The 23,423-nt window shown below is 43.7% G+C and overlaps 1 protein-coding gene across 1 annotated transcript; it reads right to left on the bottom strand.

Annotated features, from left to right (window-relative positions):
- Window positions 1-423: 423 nt before the first annotated feature.
- PTPN20 (protein tyrosine phosphatase non-receptor type 20) lies at window positions 424-22,974 on the bottom strand. Its single transcript, XM_067466928.1, has 9 exons — window positions 22,891-22,974; window positions 19,839-19,909; window positions 17,175-17,287; window positions 9,246-9,397; window positions 8,082-8,172; window positions 6,653-6,987; window positions 5,781-5,996; window positions 2,630-2,692; window positions 424-524 (listed from the first exon to the last, which is right to left on the bottom strand). Exons 1-9 carry the CDS (start codon window positions 22,972-22,974, stop codon window positions 456-458), a joined length of 1,194 nt encoding a protein of 397 aa, XP_067323029.1. The 3' UTR covers window positions 424-455.
- Window positions 22,975-23,423: the final 449 nt, after the last annotated feature.

Here is a 23,423-nt window from a genome sequence, read left to right as displayed (position 1 = left end):
AACATCAGCGTTGAAATTGCTCAATAGGAGGTTGCTCTGAGAAATTAATATTCGCCTAGGAAGATAGCATAACTATTCAAAATACAATCTTACAACTCTCTTCTTCAGCAACAGCAAAGTCTCATGTAGCTTAAATACACATGAATGAAAACAACTGCCATGCATACTTATTAATCTCTGATAAACTGGGGCAAAAAGTAACATTACAAAGGCTAGCAGAAGTGAATTCTGTTACAAGCACATATTTTTATATCTAAATTTCCTGCATATGTTGCCACTGTTCTGCCTACTTTGCCTAGAGAGTGCTTTAAAAATCAAATTGATACAGAAAATATAGCACAATTCTATTTATATAGCACTTCCTATTGTCCCTTGGACAGCTTGATGGAATGAGTTGCAGTTAATAAGATGAGTCGCCTGGAGATGTAAAAGTTGTGTTTTCTTTACTGTGGATGTTAGGACCTCATGCTCTGAATGTTCTTCAGGACGTGAAGAGCTATTTCATAACAAAACACATACTGTTCCTGGGCAAGAAGAGGGAAACAGACGGTTATATTTCTTGTCACAGGATTATAGGCACTGTAAAACAATCAGTTGTAGAAATATTCTAGCTATGGGAATGGACACATATATAGAACTAGCACTATTATAGTAACGTCAAGGATTACTACCTCTGATATAGTATGAACCTTTTTATACTGATTAATAATGTGGGCCCAATCCAGTGTTGTGGTGCATTATCCTCCTATTTGTGCTCCTTTATGTCCTTACAATTCCTAGGAAGTGCTATGAACAAAATTTGACAATGACAGTCTAAAAGTAAAGCGTCTTAAGACAAGGCTAGATAATACTTAACATCTTTCTCCATTTTGCTTTCTAAATTACCATACAAAGGCTGTGAAAAGTTTGAACAGCCCAATTACAGCTTTTTAAACGAGTGGAATTGAAATTCTGCTTTCCTGAAGCATTGTGGCCATGATTTCAGGTCCTTCTGGGCCATTTTTCAAAACAGGATGTAATGAAAAGTCTGGTATTGTGCGGGGATGTTCAATATAAACCCTAAAGATGGTTTTTTAAAATATGTCCTTACTTATAAATAAAAGTTAGCTTGCAAAATGTGAATGTAATAGGACTCAGTTCTGCTTGGAAATTACACTTTCAGACACGATGTCTATAGGACCTATTCCTTGGAGGGGGCCATCCTTTTTTAATGATACTGTTACAGACGAGTGGAATTCATTGTTCTATTAAAACAAGGCTAAGCATTAGCACACCTCTGCACACATGAAGTATGGTTTACCCTTGGCTAAATGTATTGCTAACATCCCTTCACAGAGAAAAACTTGGACAAGATATCAAGCTTATCTTCCTGGGGTGTATCTTAGATAAAGGTAAAGGGTTTCCCTCGACATTAAGTCTAGTCGAGTCTGACTCTAAGGCAGGGTTTCTCAACCTGGCGGTCGGGACCCTTGGGGGGGTCATGAGGGGGTGTCAGTGGGGTTGCCAAAAACCATCAGAAAACACAGTATTTTCTGTTGATCATGGCGGTTCTGTGTGGGAAGTTTGGCCTAATTCTATCATTGATGTGGTTCAAAATGCTCTTTGATTGTAGGTGATTGATAAATCCTAGCAACTACAACTCCCAAACACCAAGATCTATTTTCCCCAAACCCCACCAGTGTTCACATTTGTGTATAGTCAGTATCCATGCCAAGTTTGGTCCGGATCCATCATTTTTTGAGTCCACAGTGCTCTCTGGATGTAGGTGAACGACAACTCCAAAACTCAAGGTCAATGCCCACCAAACCCTTCCAGTATATTCTTTTAGTCATGGGAGTTCTGTGGTTCAGTTCTATTGTTGGTGGAGTTCAGAATGCTCTTTGATGGTAGGTCAACTATAAATCCCAGCAACTACAACTCCCAAATGACAAAATCAATTCCCCCCAAACCCACCAGTATTCAAATTTGGGCATATCGGTTATTTGTGCCAAGTTTGGTCCAGTGTATGAAAACACATCCTGCATATCAGATATTTACATTGTGATTCATAATAGCAAAATGACAGTTATGAAGTAGCAACAAAAATAATTATATGGTTGGGGGTCACCCTAACATGAGGGACTGTATTAAAGAGTCACGGCAACAGGTAGGTTGAGAAGGAATGGTGCATGGAGCATTGTTACCTTCCTGCCGAAGTGGTACCCATTGATCTACTCACATTTGCATGTTTTTGAACTGCTGGGTTGGCAGAAACTGGGGCTAACAGTGGGAGCTCACCCCATCCCACAGATTCGAACCACTGGCCTTGCGGTCACCAAGTTTTGCAGCGTAGTGGTTTAACCTGCTATACCACCGGGTGCATCTTAACAGGGCAAAAAAAGCAATGCTGATTTGGAGTGTGGTGCACTATTCACCCCTGATCTGGCTCAGGAGCTGGGTGGATGCTACACATCACGTCCCTGAGCAACACTTAAATCAGTTTCTGAACTTTACCTTGCTTTGCTTGGTCTGCCCATCAGGCACAAAAATGCTCCCATGCTCCCATGGCAATATAAGTGGAATTATAGCTCTATAACAGTGTGGTGTGATAGGGCCACAAGTCTTGAACAATTGAGCTCAGTATCTTTACCTTGGTTTGGATCATGCCACATCGCTGATGCCTCAAATGTGTTACAATCTGCTTGATGTCGAACTGTAGGAAAGAAAGATTATTTATTTCCTACTTATGATAACAAATAGAATAAGCAACAGGAGAATGTTATACGCAAATGCTAAAACTGAGTTAGGATTAAACTGAACTGGTTCTATTGTGGAACATATACACAATTTCCCCAGGACCCATTTCAAGGCTGGGACAGTGACCGCAGTATCTGCTGATTGTGGATTGGAACCAAACCAGGAAAGTTTTTTCTCTCTTTTCCAATCCACTGAGATGCACTGATGCACATTGCCATGCTTGTTAGGAATCAGTGAGAGACCATTGCAGGGCACAGGAAATAAAAACAAAGGAGCACAAATAAAACATTCCCATGGAATGATGTGGTTCCCTCTCATTTACCATCTGGTCAGTTGTGTTTCGGCACTTTTAAAATTCTAATAATTATCATTACAGAATCCCTAACCTGGGCATTGTCGGGTACCTAAGCAAGTTAAATATAAAGTGCATAATGTTAGGGTTCCGAAAAAAAATGGCAAAAGTAAAAGGTATCTGAATGTCACCTTGTGGCTGTTTTAGACATTCACATGAATCTGTTGTGCGATGTTTACAGTGTGTGAAGATTTGAAAAAGGATGCCATGATATGTCTTTGGCTAGCTGCTGAGGCCAATGGTTCTAGCTGTCTTTCTGCCATTGTTCTCACTTTGAACAGTGAAGAGAAAGTGCTGGCTGCCAACTATCTTAAGGATCGATCATTTTATGGCATATTTAAAAGGACTATTTAAAAGGGCTATTTTATTCCTCTGTTCCCTGCCTGAATTCAAAGAGACTGATTTATTATTTATTTATTTACCACATTTATATATCACCCCTCTCAGCCCAGAGGCAACTCGGAGCAGTTCACTATTGGCAACAATTTGATGCCTCAACAATTAAAACGAGTAAAACAATAATTAAATACTGTTAAAAGGATTAGCATGCAATATAAGAATATAAAAAACCGTACAAAGCCTTAAAAACATTATTGTGAGCATCTCCATGTCAAGTGGTTCCATGATTTTGTATAACTATGCCATATTTGGGAAGGCAGGCTCAAAAAGCCAAGTTTTCACCTTTCTTCAAAAAGTCAGGAGGGAGGGGACCGATCTTATATCTCTAGGCAGAGCGTTCCACAGTTGAGGGGCCACCACTGAGAAGGCTGTCTCTCGTCCCCGCCAAACGAATCTGTGAGGAAGGTGGGACCGAGAGCAGGGCCTCCCAAAAAGATCTTAATGTCCTAGATCGTTCATAAGGAGAGATACATTTGGATAGGTAAGTTGGACCAATGTATACATTGTTGCGATGTTTGAACCTTTGAGCTAAAGTAAAGATACAGTTACTTGTTTTACAAGCCTGACATTTTATTATACAGTAGGATATACCTTGGTTTAAATACTGTGGTAAAACTTCTACTTTTATTCTGCTCATTCACATTTACCAACTTTCACACAGTGGACTCTGCAGAAGATGCCTCAGCTTACTTCCGAAGAAGGATCATCGCCCTGTTTAGCAAGCCTTGCAAATTCTGATTTGTTATCAGTAAACATTTGATGTTTATAATTATTTTATATACCTATATATCTGGGGGTCACGTCAAAATGTATTGGGCTGAAAGGGATCATAAGTGTAAAAGTTCAAGAAGTGCTGATTTAGACTACCTGAACACAGAGTTTTATAACTTAGTTAAAGGATGACATCTAGTGGGTCATGGAGTCATTGCACTGGCATTAGTTTCAGTATGTATCCTAAAAACAAACTAAATAATTAAAAATAAGAATTTCTCCAAAATTGCAGAGTAGAAAAAAATCCAAAAAGCAAAACCAGATATTATTATAATTATATTACATATCTATATAATTATACCTGGTTTTGCTTTCCGGATTTATTTATTTTTTCTGCTCTTCAATTTTGGGGGAATTCTTATTTTTAATTATTTATTTTGTTTTTAGGGTACATTATTAATCCTTGATTTTTTTAAAACAATTTTTATTTTCTGTATTACCAGATGATTTTCATTTTTCATTGTTGTTTGTTATTTCTGTAGCTTCTCCTATGTTACAATCTACTTAATTATATAGTTTTCTTCTTTCTTTTTTCTGTTCTCCTCTACTGGACATTTTTGGACATTCCACTCAACTTGTATGTCAGCCTGTTCAGCCTGTGATTGTATCTAATGATCAGGTTGCTTTGGATGATGGGAATGACAATGTTGTTAAGGTTCAAGTTGATTCCTCTGATAGGAATGGGGATGCTGTCCATGAAGATGTTCCTGAAGGAAACATCTTCATGGACATGTTCCTGATGGTCTGTTCCTGATGGTCTGTTTCCTAGGTTTGTTTCCTATGTCTGGTTTTAGAGATGTGAGGTGTGTATGCAGTTCAGTTGATGGCTTAGAGAGGCCTGTATTGCTACAAAGAGATTCCCAAGATCTCGAGCCTGGGAAAGGCTCTGCGCCTGGTCAATTATCTCCAAGTGCAGATTTTAATGAAGCCTTGAACTGAAGAAGTGCTTTTAGTCAGCAGAGGCTCCAGGAGCTCAAAAAACTGGGAATGCTCTGGGAATTGACTCCTGGAAGTGCGGAAGCAGTCTTGGAAATCAATCTGCACAGGCCCAGCACCTGGAAAGATTCGGACCTTAGCTTAGGGTCCGAATCTTTCCAGGTGTCAAATTAATGTGGAACAAACTGGGAAGACCCAGTTTTCTCCACATTAAATCACTTTAACCTGAGGCATTGTTTGGACACCTCAGGTAAAAAGTGAGACTGGTCTCGTGTTTTGGGCCTGTCTGGAAGGGTCCTTAGTTAGTAAATGTTTACCTGTATAAATCTTTTGCAAAGCATGTCTTTGATATGTTTAAGTTGTATCAAAAATTTTAAAAAGAAACATTAAAAAAGAAAATTCATTGAAAAAAGGAAAAGGAGGGATGATGATACATAGATACAAATCAATGATTGAGATGTCATATTTTTAAAAAATATTGTTGCAAAATAACTTTGTATTGAACTGAAGTAGCTGCTCCCCCTTTTTGTAGAATTACAAAGAAGGGATTATTTACTTTTTAAAAAATGAATTTGAATGAACATACAGGAATATCCTTTTCTACGTAGCGCAACAAAACATCCACACAAAGCAGAACTCCACTCCTTCCAATGCCAGCACTGCAGTGTGCAATGATAGGGCCTGACCGGTGAATGTTTCTCATGTAACGAACAAACTTGAGAAGGTCTTCCGATGATCTGGGTGTGCCATGGTCAGGCCAGGTTGTGAGCTGGAGGTGATGCACCAGGCGCTTCTCCAATGTCTGCAAAGGAAAGAGGCAACAGGGGTCATGTATCCATGCATGAGTCAGTTCTTAGACAATTAGAGAGAAATTAGAGATGATTGATATATGTAATGTCCTGTATTTGTCCTTGTTCAAGACAAAGGGATTTCTTGTCAAAAGCTATATATATATATATGCTATCCAAAACTATATATATATAGTTTTGGATAGCATAGGGAAGGGTTAACACTCCCTGTGACATTTGCTTTGCTGTCTGTTCCCCGGTTCAGAAGATTTCACATCAATTTCTGTCCCTGTGACATTTGGAATTTGAACATTTTGAGTTGACATAGAAAAAAGGATTGGTGAGATAGCTTCAGTGCAGATATCTTTTCCCCATGATAACTTCTTCAGGAGTGAATTTCCCTTCCTAGGGGAATTTTTCTCTCACTTTCTGTTGTCTCACCCTCATTCTTAACTATGAGTCATTTGTAAGTCAGATGTTTGTAACTCGGTAACTGTCTAATTGTCTAAGTTTTTTAAATTAAAGCAAAGGTTTCATGATTTTACTTGAATAAGCCTCAACATAATATTGTTAGAATATTTTGGCATGAATGAATGCCACAATGTAATGCTTAGTGAAAAAAAGGTATAATGGTCTGAATGTGCATAGAAGGAAAGCATTATATCCATACCTGCTTGTTCATCACTTCTATTATTCTAATAACAAAACAATTCAGGATTTGGTAGTTATCCAGTCGCAACTGGAACTGGGTCAAATCAATAGAATCACTGGGAGGCTCAGGCCAGTATCGATGGCATTTCTGTATCCCATGCTCCTTTTCTCTTGTAATCATGGCAATGACATTGGAGTGGTTTTCCCAGACCATTTGCCAGAAGTCATTTGTGGTGAAAGGAAGAGGGCCTTGGGTTGAGATGTAAAAGAGCTCTTCTTCGCCCACTGGAACACGAATGTAACTGGCATTGATGAAGTCTTTCTTTTCTCCAAGGGTAACTCTTGTTAGATCATCTAAAAAGAGAGCAAGAGCCTACAGGTCTATTAATAAGAAACAAAGCATTCATGAACATTATTAATTCGAATTTTTAATTCATCATCAAGGAAATGTTAGGGCAATTGTAAAATGTAGGACCCTGTTACTGATTGGGGTGGGGGTTAACATAGGTAATTTTTTTATTAATTTCTATCCCACTTTTCTCCCAATAATGAAAATCAAGTTGGCTAACAACATATTTAAAATAATAGTTTTGAAACAATGTTGCTGTTGTGTGCTTTCAAGAAGTTTCTTGAAAGCACACAACAACCCTAAGGTGAATTTATCACTATATTTTGTGGGCTGAGAGGGTATCGCTTGTTCATTTCAGAACTTGCTCAACTGTTTGCATGCTCCCAAAGTTGCTTCGAATACTAGAGCAACCTTTGGTCAATACAGATCAAGGCTGTGTTAAGCTAGCATTTACATACATTATCCCATATCAGCTTCATGTGTAGTTTGCCCAACATGGAACTGATTTGGGTGCCCTTTGTAGTAAATGGTGTGCTCTACTAATACCAAACAGAAATCCTGTATTTTCAGGGAAACCCACATAACAGAGGTCAAATCCCGATTTCCAGATCTATCATTTTACTGATGATAAGCACCTCGAGTCATCCTGTCAGGTACATAAACCATTGGTTTTGTGCCCCTCAGCAGGGAGTCCCCTACAGTCTTCTTGGATGTTTGGCGGGGGGTTCCCATGTATTACTCTTCCAGGGGCACCTGCACTTTCCCCGAGGACAAGCTTTGTTGCACTTCATATTGTTCTGCATCATCAATGATTCTGGACAGAACCTCAAATTGATTTTATAGTTCCAAACTTCCAAAATGACTCAGGTGCTTCTATTCCTACGTGTAATCTTCCTCCAAGTGTCTACTTCCTATGTTTGGGGAGTAACCACCCCCTGACAGAGATCCCCTGTCTGGTTTTCCTACAAAACAATCTGCTCTGCTATGTCCAAGGCAACCTATTCCTCCCTAATATGTTGAAGTGTGGATTTATGAGCCCCAAAGCATTGGACCTTCTCTTCCAAGCATTCTCCCTGATCTAATAGTTATTTTTGCTTACATGGGAGGATATCTCGGTATCTGTTCTTTTCTCGGTTTTCTGGTGCTTTGGCAACATGGCAGTCATCAAGTGGTTTGATATGTTCTAAACTCTAAAACAAAATTAAATTAAACATGATCAATGTGCAAGGATATTACCATAGATGGTTGTACACCTAGAAGTGCTTCCAGACAGCCCCTTTAGAGTGGGAGTTCCTGCACTTTAAAGTGAGCCATCCAGATGATGTCCCAAAGAGTTGTGGGGGAAGTCCTTAATGTGCCCAGATATTTCTGATCATGAATTGTTGTTTAGCATCTTGTCTATTATCCTGTGGGATTTCACAGGTTCCTTATACGTACTTTTCCACGTTTACATGAAGCCATTGGGAAATATCACATGGCATTTTGAGGTCAGGGCTCATCAGTAAGTTGATGATACTCAGTTCTAGCTCTCTTTTAAGCCAAATTATGCTGTAGAAGTCCCTAACTGTTGTTTGGAAGCAACGCAGGACTAGATGGGGGTGATTAAATGCGACTCAGAGATCTATCCATCATCAGGTACAAAGAGAGGTTCCTGTGGCATTTTTTGTGGTTTGTTGCATTATTCCAATGTAGTGTTGAACCATAGTTTTAAATGTAAAATGTAGAGAATGTAACTAGTTCCTGTATAAACCAGTTATACCCTGTCAGAATATATATATATATATATATATATATATATATATATATGGGTGCATTAAATGCTTCTGTGCACACCTGATGCATGACTCATTAATTCTTATTTCAGAAGGATGCAAATATGAATGAACATGTATCACATCTCAAGATTGTATCTATACCTGCATATAGGTATTGGTAGGTAGGTAGGTATATATTGTGTGAATCTCTGAAATGTCATTGAGAATATGGAACCACAGTTATCGCATAATGAAGCTTTTTTCCTCAGTCCTTCCTGTCATCAAAGAAAAGCTTATTGCTGTGATTTTGTCTTTGAATATGCATCGAATATGTTTGAATGGGGTTTATTTAATTCTGTTTTAATGTTTGTATATTTGTATATTTTAAATTGTGTACTAATGCTTCTATGTTAAGCCGCTTTGAGTCCCCTTTGGGAGAGATAAAGCAGGGTATAAATAAGTATAATAAATTAATAAACAAAACTCTCACTTGAGCATGGGGAACTTACCATAAATTCTTTAAGGGCCTCCTGCTGTTCTATCTGTGTCTTAATCTTCTGTATTAGATTTTCAATATTACATCGTGAACCACCATTTGATTGTGGTGGTCTCACCTTAGCCAGCTGAAGCAATTCCTCTTCACTGACCAGTGTGGCCCCTCCTAAATGATAGATAATTTTTAAAACCATTTCTAATTGGAGAGGTCTTTTCAACAGAGCTTTCAAAAGGTAAATGTTTTCAGACTGGCAGTCAACTTTCAGAAAGATTGCTATCTTAACCTTAACATGGGGTCAGAGTGTGGAAACATCCGCACTTGCTTTGGAAAGTGGCAGGTTTTATTTATTTATTTATTTATTTATTTATTGCATTTATTGACCGCCCCTCTCAGCCCTAGGGGCGACTCGGGGCGGTGAACAACAACAAAAAGACAGTGTACAGTGAATAATGACAATACAAACCAGACAAATACAACATAACATATACTTATACTAAAAATCCGCTTCGTCAGGTCCTGGGGTCATAGCCGAGATTCATAGTCCTAGTTCATTCCAGAGTCGTTTCACGATACACTCAGTTGAAGGCCTGCTCGAAGAGCCATGTTTTCAGGCCCCTGCGAAAGGCCATCAAGGAGGGCGCCTGTCTAACTTCAGCAGGGAGGGTGTTCCACAGCCGGGGGGCCACCACCGAGAAGGCCCGCTCCCTCGTCCCCGCCAGACGTGCCTGTGAGGCAGGCGGGACCGAGAGAAGGGCCTCCCCGGAAGATCTCAAGGCCCTCGTGGGCTCGTAGGCCGAGATGCGGTCTGTAAGGTACTTTGGGCCGGAACCGTTTAGGGCTTTGTAGGATAACACCAGCACCTTAAATTGGGCCCGGTAGCGAATCGGCAGCCAGTGGAGCTGGGACAGCAGGGGCGTTGTACGCTCTCTGCGTCCTGCTCCCGTTAACAACACGGCTGCCGCGCGTTGGACTAGCTAGAGCTTCCGGGCCGTCTTCAAGGGCAGCCCCACGTAGAGAGCGTTGCAGTAGTCGAGGCGGGATGTGACCAAAGCATGTACCACCGTGGCCAAGTCAGACTTCCCAAGATACGGGCGCAGCTGGCGCACGAGCCGAAGCTGTGCAAATGCTCCCCTGGTCACCGCTGAAACCTGAGGCTCCAGGCTCAGGGATGAATCCAGGGTCACACCCAAGCTGCGAACCTGCGCCTTCAAGGGGAGTGCGACCCCGTCCAGCACAGGCTGTAACCCTATACCCTGTTCGGCCTTACGACTGACCAGGAGTACCTCTGTCTTGTCTGGATTTAGTTTCAGTTTGTTCGCCCTCATCCAGACCATTACAGCGGCCAGGCACCGGTTCAGGACTTTGACGGCCTCCTTAGTAGCAGGTGGGAAGGAGTGACAGAATTGGACGTCATCTGCGTACAGGTGACACCGCACCCCGAAACTCCGGATGATCTCACCCAGCGGCTTCATGTAGATGTTAAACAGCAAGGGGGACAAGATGGAACCCTGAGGAACGCCACATGTCAACGGCTGTGGCGTTGAACAGGAGTCCCCCAGTAACACCTTCTGAGTGCGGCCCTCCAGAAATGACTGGAGCCACTGCAGAGCAGTGCCCCCGAGACCCATCTCTGCAAGGCGCCCCAGAAGAATACCGTGGTCGACGGTATCGAAGGCCGCTGAGAGGTCCAGGAGCACCAACAGGGACACACTCCCCCTGTCTAGCTCCCGGCGCAGATCATCCACTAAGGCGACCAAGACCGTCTCGGTACCATGTCCCGGTCTGAAGCCAGACTGTGCCGGATCCAGATAATCCGTGTCTCTCAAGAATACCTGGAGTTGTGAGGCCACCACGCTTTCCATGACTTTGCCCAAGAAGGGAAGATTGGAAACAGGCCGAAAGTTGTCCAATTTAGTGGGGTCAAGTGATGGTTTCTTCAACAGCGGCTTTATAATAGCCTGTTTTAGGCTCGCTGGAATCTTGCCTTCCCGAAGGGAGGCATTAACCACCACCGTTACCCACTCGGCCAATCCCCCTCTGGCCTCCTTCAGAAGCCAGGATGGGCAGGGGTCTAGGATGGACGTGGTGGGTCTCATTCCTCCAAGTATCTTGTCCACATCCTCGGGTTTCACAAACTGAAAAGAATCCAACAAAATCGGACAAGCAGGTGCTTGTGTCACATCCACCGAGACTGCATCTAATGTGGCGTCCAGCCCAGAGCGGATCAAAGCGACTTTGTCTGCAAAGAACCGAGCAAATGCTTCACAGCGCGCTGCCGAGTTGTCAGGGCTCCCGCCTGAGATAGGGGGAGTTAAAAGACCTCTGACAACCCGGAACAACTCCGCCGGACGGTTTTTTGCAGACGCAATAGTGGCTGCAAAGAAGGTTTTCTTTGCGGCCTTTATTGCCGCGGCATATGCCCTTAAAAAGGACACAAACCGTGTTCGGTTTGACTCGCTTGGGTCCGAGCGCCACACGCTCTCTAGAACCCTCTTCCTTCGCTTCATCGCTGCCAACTCCTCAGTAAACCAAGGGGCTGGTTTAGCTCGGTTACTTGAGAGGGGACGTTCCGGAGCGATCTTGTCAATAGCCCTGGTCATCTCCCCATTCCAGAGAGCGACCAAGGCCTCGACATGATCACCTACCGCGGTGGCGGGAAACTCCCCAAGAGCCGTCAGGAATCCAGTCGGATCCATTAGCCTCCTGGGGCGGACCATCTTAATGGGTCCTCCACCCCTGCGGAGGTTAGGGGGCGCAGTGAGCCTAAATCTAATCAGGAAATGGTCGGTCCACGGCAACGGAGAGATGGACAGCTCCTCCACACCGCCACCCTGCTCCCATCCCTGGCAGAAAACCAAGTCCAATGTGTGTCCAGCACAGTGGGTGGGGCCAGTTATTTGTTGGGACAGCCCCATGGTTGCCATGGCGGACATGAAGTCCTGAGCCGCACCTGTGAGGGTTGCCTCGGCGTGGATGTTGAAGTCCCCCAGCACAAGAAGCCGTTGGGACTCCACCGCCAGGCTCGAGACCACCCCCGCTAGCTCAGGTAGGGAGACTGTAGTGCAGCGAGGTGGACGGTACACTAGCAGAATCCCTATTCTGTCCCGGTCACCCACCCTCAGGTAGACAGATTCAAAATTTGTGGTCTGCGGGATGGGGCTCCTGGTTAGATGGATGGTATCTCTATAGACCACTGCGACCCCGCCTCCCCGTCCTCCGGCTCTAGGTTGGTGTTGCACGGAGAAACCTGGAGGGCAAAGCTGGGAGAGATTTACGCCCCCCGCTTCATCCAGCCAGGTCTCCGTGATGCACGCCAGGTCTGCCCGCTCCTCCAGGATTAAATCCTGAATCCAAGTTGTTTTTCCGTTGACAGACCTAGCGTTCAACAACACCACCTTCAAGCCAGAGGGCCCGCTCACCTGGTTACACCAAGTTACCTTAGGAAACCTATTGGGAATAGTTAATTTGGAAAAACGGTCCGAATTAGGCCGAATTCGGGGTCTCCTTCTCCCGCATCTCCTCCTTCCCACCACGACCTCTATGGGGGCCCCTCGGCTAGTGGAACACCTCCCCCCCTCCATGCCGCAGCTATAAGCCATAGGATTGCTTTCTCCTACGTTTGTTATTAAGTTTATTGGTTCTTGCCAGCATCCTCCCTCCCCCTCCTCCCCCCTCCCCACCACACCCTCAAACACCGGCTCCGGGCCACTTCCTCTTCTGCCCCCTCCGCTACACCAGAGCAGCAGAAGCAGTATACAAAGGGGGGCAGGGGACCACATGGGTAACAGCAGTACAGATGATAGTCGGTGTTCCGACTGCTTCAGCAGATCAGTTCTTAAAGTGCTTAGATTTCAGGAGCAGTCCGTCAGTGAGCATAAATGAACGTAAATTACTTAGCAGCAACACACATTCAAAGGCACATTAATAAAGTGCTAGGTCTAAAGTGCTCTACTTAGCTATGTAAAGTGCGGCACAGAGGGACAGGGAAGGGGTGAAAGTGCTGGTGCAGTCTAGCAGCAGGTGGCAGGCGCCTAAGTGCTCTAATATGTTCTTATCACAATAATAACAGATGGCAATAATGACTACCAGGAAAGTGCTAGTTGATGCTCTACGACTACCCCCTTATGGGCGATAGTGATGGTAGTTAGTTAAGTGTTGCTATGACCCCAAAATGACACTCGACGGTTGGTAAACCAGCGGATAGGCTTCCGGAGTTGATAACTCGGTGGTGGGGCAGCACAGATGATCAAACACACTCTTGCTCAGTAAGATAACAGCGGAGAAACCAGCATAAGATCTATACAGAAATCCACAACGAATGGCCGGCCCAGCTCCACAAGGCGGTCTACACAAAGCGATCTACCCAAGATCCACAAAGCGGTCTACACAGATGGTCTACACAAGATCCACAAAGCGATCTACACAAGGTGGAGTGGCTACGCAGCCGCGGCCATGGCCGGGTAACGCTCAGCGGGATCGGATTGGCCCAAAAGGTGGAACAGCTCGATGTCCCAGCAACCCTGCGGCGGCCCAAGCGGCTCTCGGTGGTCAACAATGGCCAGCCCAAGGGGCAGGCAGCACGGAATCCCAGTCTCTGTGCCAGCGGGTGGGCTCGCCCGATGATGGAAAGGCGGGGCGAACCCGGCCGACGATGGAAGGCTCGGTGGAAACTGCACGCCCAGAATGGAAAACTCGCCTGAGATGGAAGGAGAGGGCGAGCCCGTCCGATGGCGGAACGGGCCGGCGGCCCAGCAGCCCAGCAGCAGCCGAGTAGCAGCCCGACGATGGCTCCCTCACCGACCGCGGGTGCGGAGGCCAGGGAGCGCCCAGCCCCCCACCCGGCGGCCGGCGGCGGTGGCTTGGCGGCCCAGGGAGGCCAGGCAGCACTCGGCCTCCCTTCCGGCCCGGCAGCACTCGGCGGCGGCGGCAGCGGCGGCGGCGGTGGCTTGGCGGCCCAGGGAGGCCAGGCGGCACTCGGCCTCCCTTCCGGCCCGGCAGCACTCGGCGGCGGCGGCAGCGGCGGCGGCGGAGGTTTGGCGGCTCAGGGAGGCCAGGCCGCACTCGGCCGCGATGGATGCCGACGGCCTAGCTGCAGTCAGGCGTCCCTCCCTTAACGCCGCCCTCCTTCAGCGACCCGGCAGCTCAGCGGCCCCACGCCGGTCTTCTTACCATCCACCGTGGCAGTGGGGGCGGCAGGGGCCAAACAGCGCGCGACGATGGTAGTCCGGGCCTCTCCGCGGCGGAGAAAGATCTTTGGGTCAATCCCCACAGCGATTCCAGTTCTTTGGGCTCCTGGAGTCCAAAGGAGCTGGATGTTACTCCTACCCTCTTCTCCCAGTCCTCCATTTCCCCCCAAAACTTACATGAGGTGCCTGGCTGCATGCTTAGAGCCTTTCCAGACAGGCTGTTATCCCAGGAGCATCTGTGTTTAAAAAATGTGGATGTTCCTGGGGGCCTGTCCACATCCACCCTAGAAAGCGTGCACTTTCTGGGGTGGGTGTCCTAATGTTCTTTTGGGACTGGCCCAGCAGAACATGTGGAGACCCTCCCCCCCTCCCCCAAAGCCCTAAAACCTCTTTTAAAAGTAAAATAAACTTACCCGGCCTCCATTACAGTGTTGCCGGAGCTCTCCTGGCACATAGAAGAGGAAAACCACTCTTCCTTCCCCACCCCCAGCTCTCCTGGAGTGTCATTTCTATGCAACAGGAGAGCTCCAGCAACACTGTAATGGAGGCCGAGTAAATTTATTTTACTTTTAAGGGGGGTTTGGGGGCTTTGGGGGAGGGGGTTGGGATTCCCAGAGTTTTCCGGGCCAATTTAGTCAGGAAAATTGTGGAAATTATGTCTGGACTGCAATCCAGACACCAAAAGTAGTGGGTTCCAAGAAGGCGCGGAATAAACCCATTATCTAATTAATTTGCCACAAATTTGCCACAAACTATGTTTTTCCTGGTTTGTGGCAAATTAATTCGGGGTTTTCCTGGTTTGTGGTGAATTAATTCGGAATTGTCCAAAACATTGTCTGGACAGCCCCCTTTTTATTGCGGAAGTTTCTGCAATAAAGGGGCTGTTTAGACCCACCCTCTGGCTCCTCTGAGGAAAAGTCCTAAAGCATCAAAAGGATACATCGGGAGATTGGGGGGTGGAATGGACGGAGGGATTTTCCTCCGTTGCCCTCCCAACTTCCTGACACATCATTGTGACACGCTAGGAGCTTTTCACAGAGGTGTCTGAGCATGCACTCAGGCCCCTCATGTAAGTTTTGGGGGAAATGAGCAGCTGGAAGGGGGGGGGGTGGGGGCGACATTTGGTTGATGCAGGAGGCCCAGGGTTTGGAGTGGCTGTCAGGACTATTATCCTAGTTCCTCCCAGAATTTAATTATATCTGGAAGGGCCCAAAATGGAGAGGAGAACTAGAAAGTATTTGCAGCTCAGTGCCACCAAGTGTACAGGACATACCTCTATGGGAATGTTCAAGTTACTGTAAAATCAATTGGCAACTGTCAAAGTAGTTATAGATTAGTGCTTATTTTGGAATATATTGAAAGTTTTAATGATTACAAGACAAATGGCTGCTAAAGGAATTAGAACAGTAGTTCTCAACCTGTGAGTCCCCAGGTGTTTTGGCCTACAACAGCCAGTTTACCATCTGTTAGGATTTCTGGGAGTTAGAGGCCAAAACATCTGGGGACCCACAGGTTGAGAACCACTGAGTTAGAAGAACATCTGTGGACCACCCCAAATCAACTGAATTAGCCCAAATGTTAAATGAAATGAGAATTGCAAGAAAGGAATTCTCTGCTGATATAAAAAATTCAAGTCATTTTTGAGGACTGATATCTAAATCCATATCATAGAAAAATGAAAAGTGTGAATATTTTGCCTAGAACAACATCAGATCATAATCCTCTTGTTTTAATTTGGTAAACAGAAAGAGGGCATTTAATTAGAGACACAATTAATCATTATTATTTGATAAGAAAGTAATTCTGAAAGAAGCAGCTAAAACATATTTTTGAGGATAATATGACTAAAGGGACTGAATAGTCTGGGATGCTAGTGAAGCCTTTATGCTAATATTTCCTCATGCCAGGAGGATCCGAGGAGGACCATAATGGCAGCCGGATACATTTTTTTCTTTTTCTTTTGAGGGGCTTCGGGGTGGTTGCATGCCATCCAAATAGTAGTCAGTAGGCCTGGGTAACAACGCAAAAATTTGTTTCTAAAATCGATTTGTATTTGGGGTTTTTTTTTTGTTTCGATATTTAAAATAATTACAAAATTTTCCTTTTAAAAAGTTCGATATTTACGAAATTTCGTAAATGGTAAAAAATTAACGAATCGATTTCCGAAACAATAACGAATTGATTCGTTAATGGCGGACGCGACCGCGAAATACGCTAAAAAACCTCCAAAAACTTCTGAAGCTTCCCTCTCCCTCTGTTCTTGACTGTTGGTGTGATATTATAATTTTTTTTCACTAATTAAACCATAAAACTGGCCCAGACATGCGGAAATAATAACGAAACGACCTCAGAACAATAACGAAACGAATACAATAACGAAATACGAAGCATTTACAAAACGTGTTTAAAAATTCGTTTTTTTTATGATTGCTCCAGAATGGTTCGTTATCGTTTTGTAATTGGAAAAATTAACGAATTATTAACGAATTATGAATTAACGAAACGAAACCGCCCAGGCCTAGTAGTCAGGATGGCATCTAGACACCCTCTCCCAAGAAAAACCCAAGTTTTTTGGGGTAGAGGTGGGGACTTAAATGTGCACCAAAGCAGGTTTTTTTAACCTGCTTTGGCACGTTTTTTAGTGATGTGTGAAAACACCCATAAACAATCAAAATCATAATTTCCTGTCATTTCTTAACCCATAGCCAGTTTAGAGACACGTTCCTACCAGTCAAGGTAGGCGCTTATGTAAATACCTTTGGGGAAGGTAGCCAGTCTCTGGGCTATGCTAACATCGTCATCACTCATATAACCATCTGACTGTCTTCTGTCCTGTCTTTGCTGTGTTTGGAGGCTGTACTTCTGCGGGCTTCAGAACAACATTATTCATTTAACATTGGGAATGAGAAAAGGTATAGTACTTTTGGATATACTTTCAATAGCACGAGAATGAAATTATTCCAAAACAAGTGTGCTTGTTTCTCTTTTTCCTTGCTCATTTCTGTAGAGTATTTGGGCCTCTCCCATTGCTAGGAACATCCTTGCCTGAAGCTATACTTGATCCAACAGGATATCATATATTAGGCACAGTTATTTGAACACAATTGTGATAGTACTTTGACTGTATTACTTTACTATACCGTATTTCATTGCATAATAGGCAGGTGACTCTTCACACCCTTTGTGTGGCTGCTCCTTTGAAATTGCAGCCGTGGAGGTGGATGGAGTGTCATCAGCTCACACGGGTGCTCCCTTTTAGGACACAGCCATTCAGATAGGTGGAGTGTTACCTGCCTATATGGCTGTGAGGCTGTGAGGATGCTTCACTCACCTGTGCAGGTTCTCTCTTTGAGGGAGCACCCATGCGGGTGAATGAAGCTTTTGGCAAAGGGGCACAGGCTGCCCCCTTGCCAAAAGGGCAGTCAAACTCTACGTTCACTTGCTCACGTGAATGAACTAAGGGTGTGACTACTTTGAGGGGGAAAGCAAAAGCATGGATGTGACTATTATGCGATGAAATACATTTTATCATCACTGATCATGCTAGCTCTGGTTGATGGCAACTGTAGTCTAACGCTGTCCTCAGAGCTGAAAGTTAACATATCCAATTTAAGTGCAGAGAAAGGGTTTCTCAAAAGGAATATTAGCTCAGAGTTATAAATAAGGCTGACGCTGAAAGTTTTCTCCAGATCACAGTATAGTTCTGAGTTGTTGTTGAAAATGTCTTTGCTACTCGGGTTGGTTTCCATCCACTGCTGTTCTGTGTTAAAAACCATGTTCAAGACTTTAAAATTTCAGCTTTATTAGGCATTATAAGGCAAAGGTAAGGGTAAAAGTAAAGGTAAAGGTAAAGATTTTCCCCTGACATTAAGTCTAGTTGTGTCTGATTCTGGGGGGGTGGTGCTCATCTCCATTTCTAAGCCGAAGATCCGATGTTGTCCATAGACACCTCCAAGGGCATGTGGCTGGCATGACTGCATGGAGTGCCGTTACCTTCCCGTCAAAGCGGTACCTATTGATCTACTCACATTTGCATGTTTTCAAACTGCTAGGTTGGCAAAAGCTGGGGCTAACAGTGGAAGCTCACGCTGCTCCCCGGATTTGAACCTGCGACCTTTTGGTCAACAAGTTTAGCAGCTCAGCGGTTTAACCCACTGCACCACCGGGGGCTCCAATGGCGGGAATAAAAATTCCAAAAATTGCCAAGGAGTTTTTTTACTTCTGCTTTTACTGATGTGCACAACAAGGGATCTTGTTATTTAGTTAGTTAATTTGTTGGGTTTTTTTGAAAAAAAAATAATTTTTATTGAAAGGTAATATAGTTACATGGAAAGGAGGAGAATATTATGAAGAAGATAGAAAAGTAGGAAATAAGATAGAACAAGGGTATATACAAATTTCCTATAATTAGCATTCCAGTTTCAGAATTTTGAATCAAAATGCCTCCTTGGAACAAGGCGACGTTCCAGCTCACCTAATGGTGGTAGTTGTGAGACATATATTTGAAAAGCCATCCCTGAATCCCTCTATAATGGACAACTATCAGCTAGTGTCCAACCTCCCCTTTCTGAGCAAGGTCTTGGAGCATGTGGTGGCTCTCCAATTCCAGAGACTTCTGGATGAAATGGATTATTTAGATCCATTTCAATCTGGTTTTAGACCTGGTTATGGAACAGAGAGAGCTTTGGTCGCTTGGTGAATGACCTCCACAGAGAGCTAGACAGGGGGAGTGTGTCCCTGTTGGTTATCCTGGAACACTCAGTGGCTTTCAATGCCATCAACCATGGTATCCTTCTGGGTCGTCTCGTTGGGATGGGATTGGGAGGCACTGTCTTATAGCGGTTCTGGCCCTTCCTGGATGGTCTTACCCAGAAGGTGATGCTGGGGACTCCTGTTTGATCCCTAGCCATTGTCTTGTGGGGTTCCTCAGGGTTCCATTTTGTACCCCATGCAGTTTAACGTATACATGAGAACGCTGGGAGAGGTATCCGGAGTTTTGGAGTTCAGTGCCATCTATATGCAGGTGACACCCAATTCTACTATTCCTTTCCACCTAAGGCCAAGAAAGCTGTCCTGACCTTAAACAAGTGTCTGTCATCCGTAATGGACTGGATGAGAACAAACAAATTGAAACTTAATTCAGACAAGAAAGAGGTACTCCTAGTTAGTTGGAAGGGAGATCAGGGGACAGGGATTCAGCCTGTGCTAGGTGGGTCTGCCTTTATGCCCCCACTGAAGACACAGGTCTGCAGTTTGGGGGTCCCCCTGGACTCAGCATTGAATCTGGAGGCCCAGGTATCTGTGGTAACTGGAAGGGCCTGTGCACAATTAAAACTTGTGCGCCAACTGCACCTGTTGGAAAAATTGCAAGCAAAACTGTATTACATAAATGGAAATGCATCCAGATGCCAAAACGATACCTTTCTGAAACGTTTTTAGAATGTTCCGGTCCATGGTCTTTTAACAGTGTGCTATTTTTATCATCTGTATCCTAAACAAAGCAAAAAAAAATCTTTATGAATATCTAAAAAGAACCTTAGGGTAATATATAGAATTTTCTCATTTTACTATCTGAATCCTGCTTTGTTCTAGAATTTCTCCAAATATAGCATTCAGGTGACAGATTTCCCAGCAAGCCAAGGGGAAAAGTGTTTTTCACCCAGGTGTTCCTTCAATTTGGTGAACATAGTCACTGGGTGCGAGATCGGGGCTGTGAGAGGGGTGGCTTAAAACATCCCAACCAAATGAAGTCAACAACTCTTGTGTTGCATGAGCGGTGTACGGACATGCATTGTCATGAAGAAGACAGACTCCCGTCATCAGCATCTCACAACATTTGTTTTGGATGGCTCTGCGAAGTTTTTTCATGGTTTAACAATATATTCTGTACCCATTTTGCCACATGCTGTCTTGACATTACGTCCTCTCCATAAACTGAAACTATTTTGTGATGAATCACAGCAGTGTTCATGCCCTTAGCATTTAGATAGCATATCACAGAGCAAGCTTCACACTTGGAAGGAACAGAATGAGGACGCTCATCTCTAACCTTCACCACAATGCCAGTCAATGAGCTATTGACGACTGGTACTGCTCGTTAGCTTCTGATGGCTTCCCGCTACATGGCAGTGATACCAACTTCCCCTGCGAAAATTCGCCACGAGAGCTACATGCCTTGTAACCTAACTTTCTGGATAACCCTCATATTACATAAGTGGTATTGTTCACCCTGCCAATTATAAAAAGGGAAGCAGTCAGTGCTGGCATGGATGTCTACAGAAAGGGTGGCATATGCACATAATGTTGGAATACGAAAAGGTACAATACATCTGGCAGACTATACATAAATGTATTGTTGAAGGCTTTCATGGCCAGAATCACTGGGTTGTTGTAGGTTTTTTCGGGCTGTATGGCCATGGTCTAGAGCAGGGGTCCTCAAACTTTTTAAACAGAGTGCCAGATCACAGTCCCTCAAAGTGTTGGAGGGCTGGATTATAATTTGAAAAATATATATGAATGAATTCCTATGCACACTGCACATATCTTATTTGTAGTGCAAAAACACTTTAAAACACTACAATAATTAAAATGAAGAACAATTTTAAAAATATAAATTTATCAGTATTTCAATGGGAAGTGTGGGCCTGCTTTTGGCTGATGAGATAGGATTGTTGTTGTTGTTGTTGTTGTTGTATGCTTTCAAGTCGTTACAGACTTAGGTTGACCCTAAGTGAGGGCCGGGTAAATGGCCTTGGAGGGCCGCATTCGGCCCCCGGGCCTTAGTTTGAGGACCCCTAGTCTAGAGGCATTCTCTCCTGACGTTTCGCCTGCATCTATGGCAAGCATCCTCAGAGGTAGTGAGGAACATAAATGTGTCAAACCAAATATTAGGAATGGTTTGGGTGATTACAAAATAAATGGCGGTCTTAGTACAAAGACGGGGAATAGGAAATTAAAGGAAGCAATAATTGAGTGCACACAAGTGGTGATAATATAGGTGTTGCAAGACAGATCCCTTAAAGCGCCAGACTAGTATTTAGTAAAAGTAAAGTTTATTAGTTCACAACCAAGAGAATCTTGCGCACGAGTAGTCTTTCTTCCCCTCCTAATACTCCCAGTAGAATCACTACTTGAAGACTTCATCACAACAATAGGGATGGAAAGAGAAATCAAAGTGGACAGTAAATAAATGGTATCTGTATATGGTGGATCAAATGGAATTTGAAATTATGGATGCAAAATTAAATGATTCTAAGGGTAATGAAAATAAATTGTGAAAAGTTGAAGAAAGATGAATAAGTCTACAGATCAGGCTATAAGAAATAGGATACAAATGTTATTTAATATGTAAATAATCTCAAAAAGAATTAACATGTAAAAGAAAACAATCCTTGTATTCAGGCATGTAGCCGGGGGGGGGGGGGGGGCTTGAGGGGCTTCAGCCCCCCCCCCCCCCCCGAAATTCTCATGGTGGTCCGTGAGAAGGCCTTACTGGTGCATTATTTAAACTATTATGTTTATTCATATGATCTGATCACCATACTCAATATATCCCATATGCATGGGGGTATTGGGGTAACAGTACAAAAGGTTTGCTAGTGTAGACCCTCTTTCACTCAGACTCAGCCCCCCCGAAACTCAGCCCCCCCCCGAAACCCCCCTGAAATTTTTTTAGCCCCCCCCCCCCCCGAAACGAAATTCTGGCTACGGGCCTGCTTGTATTGGTGGTGGGAATTCTAAATGTTGTGTATGTGTATGTCTTAAAATAAATATATATTACTAAAATTATATATATATGGAAAAAATTAAAAGTAAAGTAATCCTTAATGCAAAGAATAGAATAATTGTATTCCCATTGTATGTTGTACAACAAAATTAAATACAAGAAAATAACACACCCATCCCTTCACACTCCAGCCACCACCTCACAGCCCCCAATGCTACATCAATGTGAAATCATGGAGTTCAATAGAAAATCTTTTGACAGTGAATTAACAATTCCTGATAAGTCCAAATATTATTTCTCATTTCGGTTGGAACAACTTCTCCCACTAAAAAAGAAAGATAATGATACACAACAGAATTAATGTTTGATAACCCATTTTTGAAGACGACTTTGACTATATAGCACAAATGGAGAAAACAGTTATTGCAGCAAACGTTCCCTCTGATACCTGTCATCATACATCCTCTGTTTTATCATAAAGAGAAAAAAAAGTTAAGTTTGCGAACAGGAGAGAAGGAGAACAATAGAGGGGTGTTAGAATTCTTTCCCCAAAGTAACTGCCTAACTGGGCAACAAACTCTAGATAAGCTTCCACTCTGCACAAAGGTATGGTTCTAACTTAATACAATATTTTTTTGAGAAATAAAGAAGCAATTGGGCTAATACCTCGCTCACTCCTTTTGAGTCTTTAATTGCATTGTATAAGTCAGTCAGGTAGTACAAAGCGTGTCTAAGTTGCATCTCACCTTGCTACACATCTGACTGGAATATGTGACTGGCCTTGGAAAGTGAAATCTTACTGTCTTTCTAGTAGTCCCAAGTAACTGCATTCATCTAGAAATAAGAATTATTAGTAAACAAATGAAAATCTCAATGAAATCTAGAAGTCTGAGAAAGTTGTCTACTCAGATTGTAATCCTATAGACACTTAATTGTGGGTAGCCTCCAATGATTCACAGGGCTAATTCTGTGAAAAGGTATGTGTAGCATGAAGACATGTGTAGTGACATCTTTTTTCAATTTCTGGTTTCAAAATGTATAAGGAAAGCTGCCAAACAATGTATAACCTCAGCCCATAGAGAAGTGGTTCCCAGCCTTTTTTGACCAGGGACCACTTTGACCAGCGACCACTATGACCAGCGACCACTATGACCAGGGACCACTTTGACCAGGGACTACACTCCAATATTAGTACCAAAAGAGCTACGATTCAGTTTTTGGTCAACTTTATTTGGGGTGCTGATTCAGAAAATTGCATTGGATAGACCATGTCAGCTCT

The sequence above is a fragment of the Anolis sagrei genome, chromosome 3 (genome assembly GCF_037176765.1).
Source record: "Anolis sagrei isolate rAnoSag1 chromosome 3, rAnoSag1.mat, whole genome shotgun sequence".
NCBI classification, from domain to species: domain Eukaryota; kingdom Metazoa; phylum Chordata; class Lepidosauria; order Squamata; family Dactyloidae; genus Anolis; species Anolis sagrei.
This window is presented reverse-complemented; position numbering and strand designations above follow the sequence as displayed.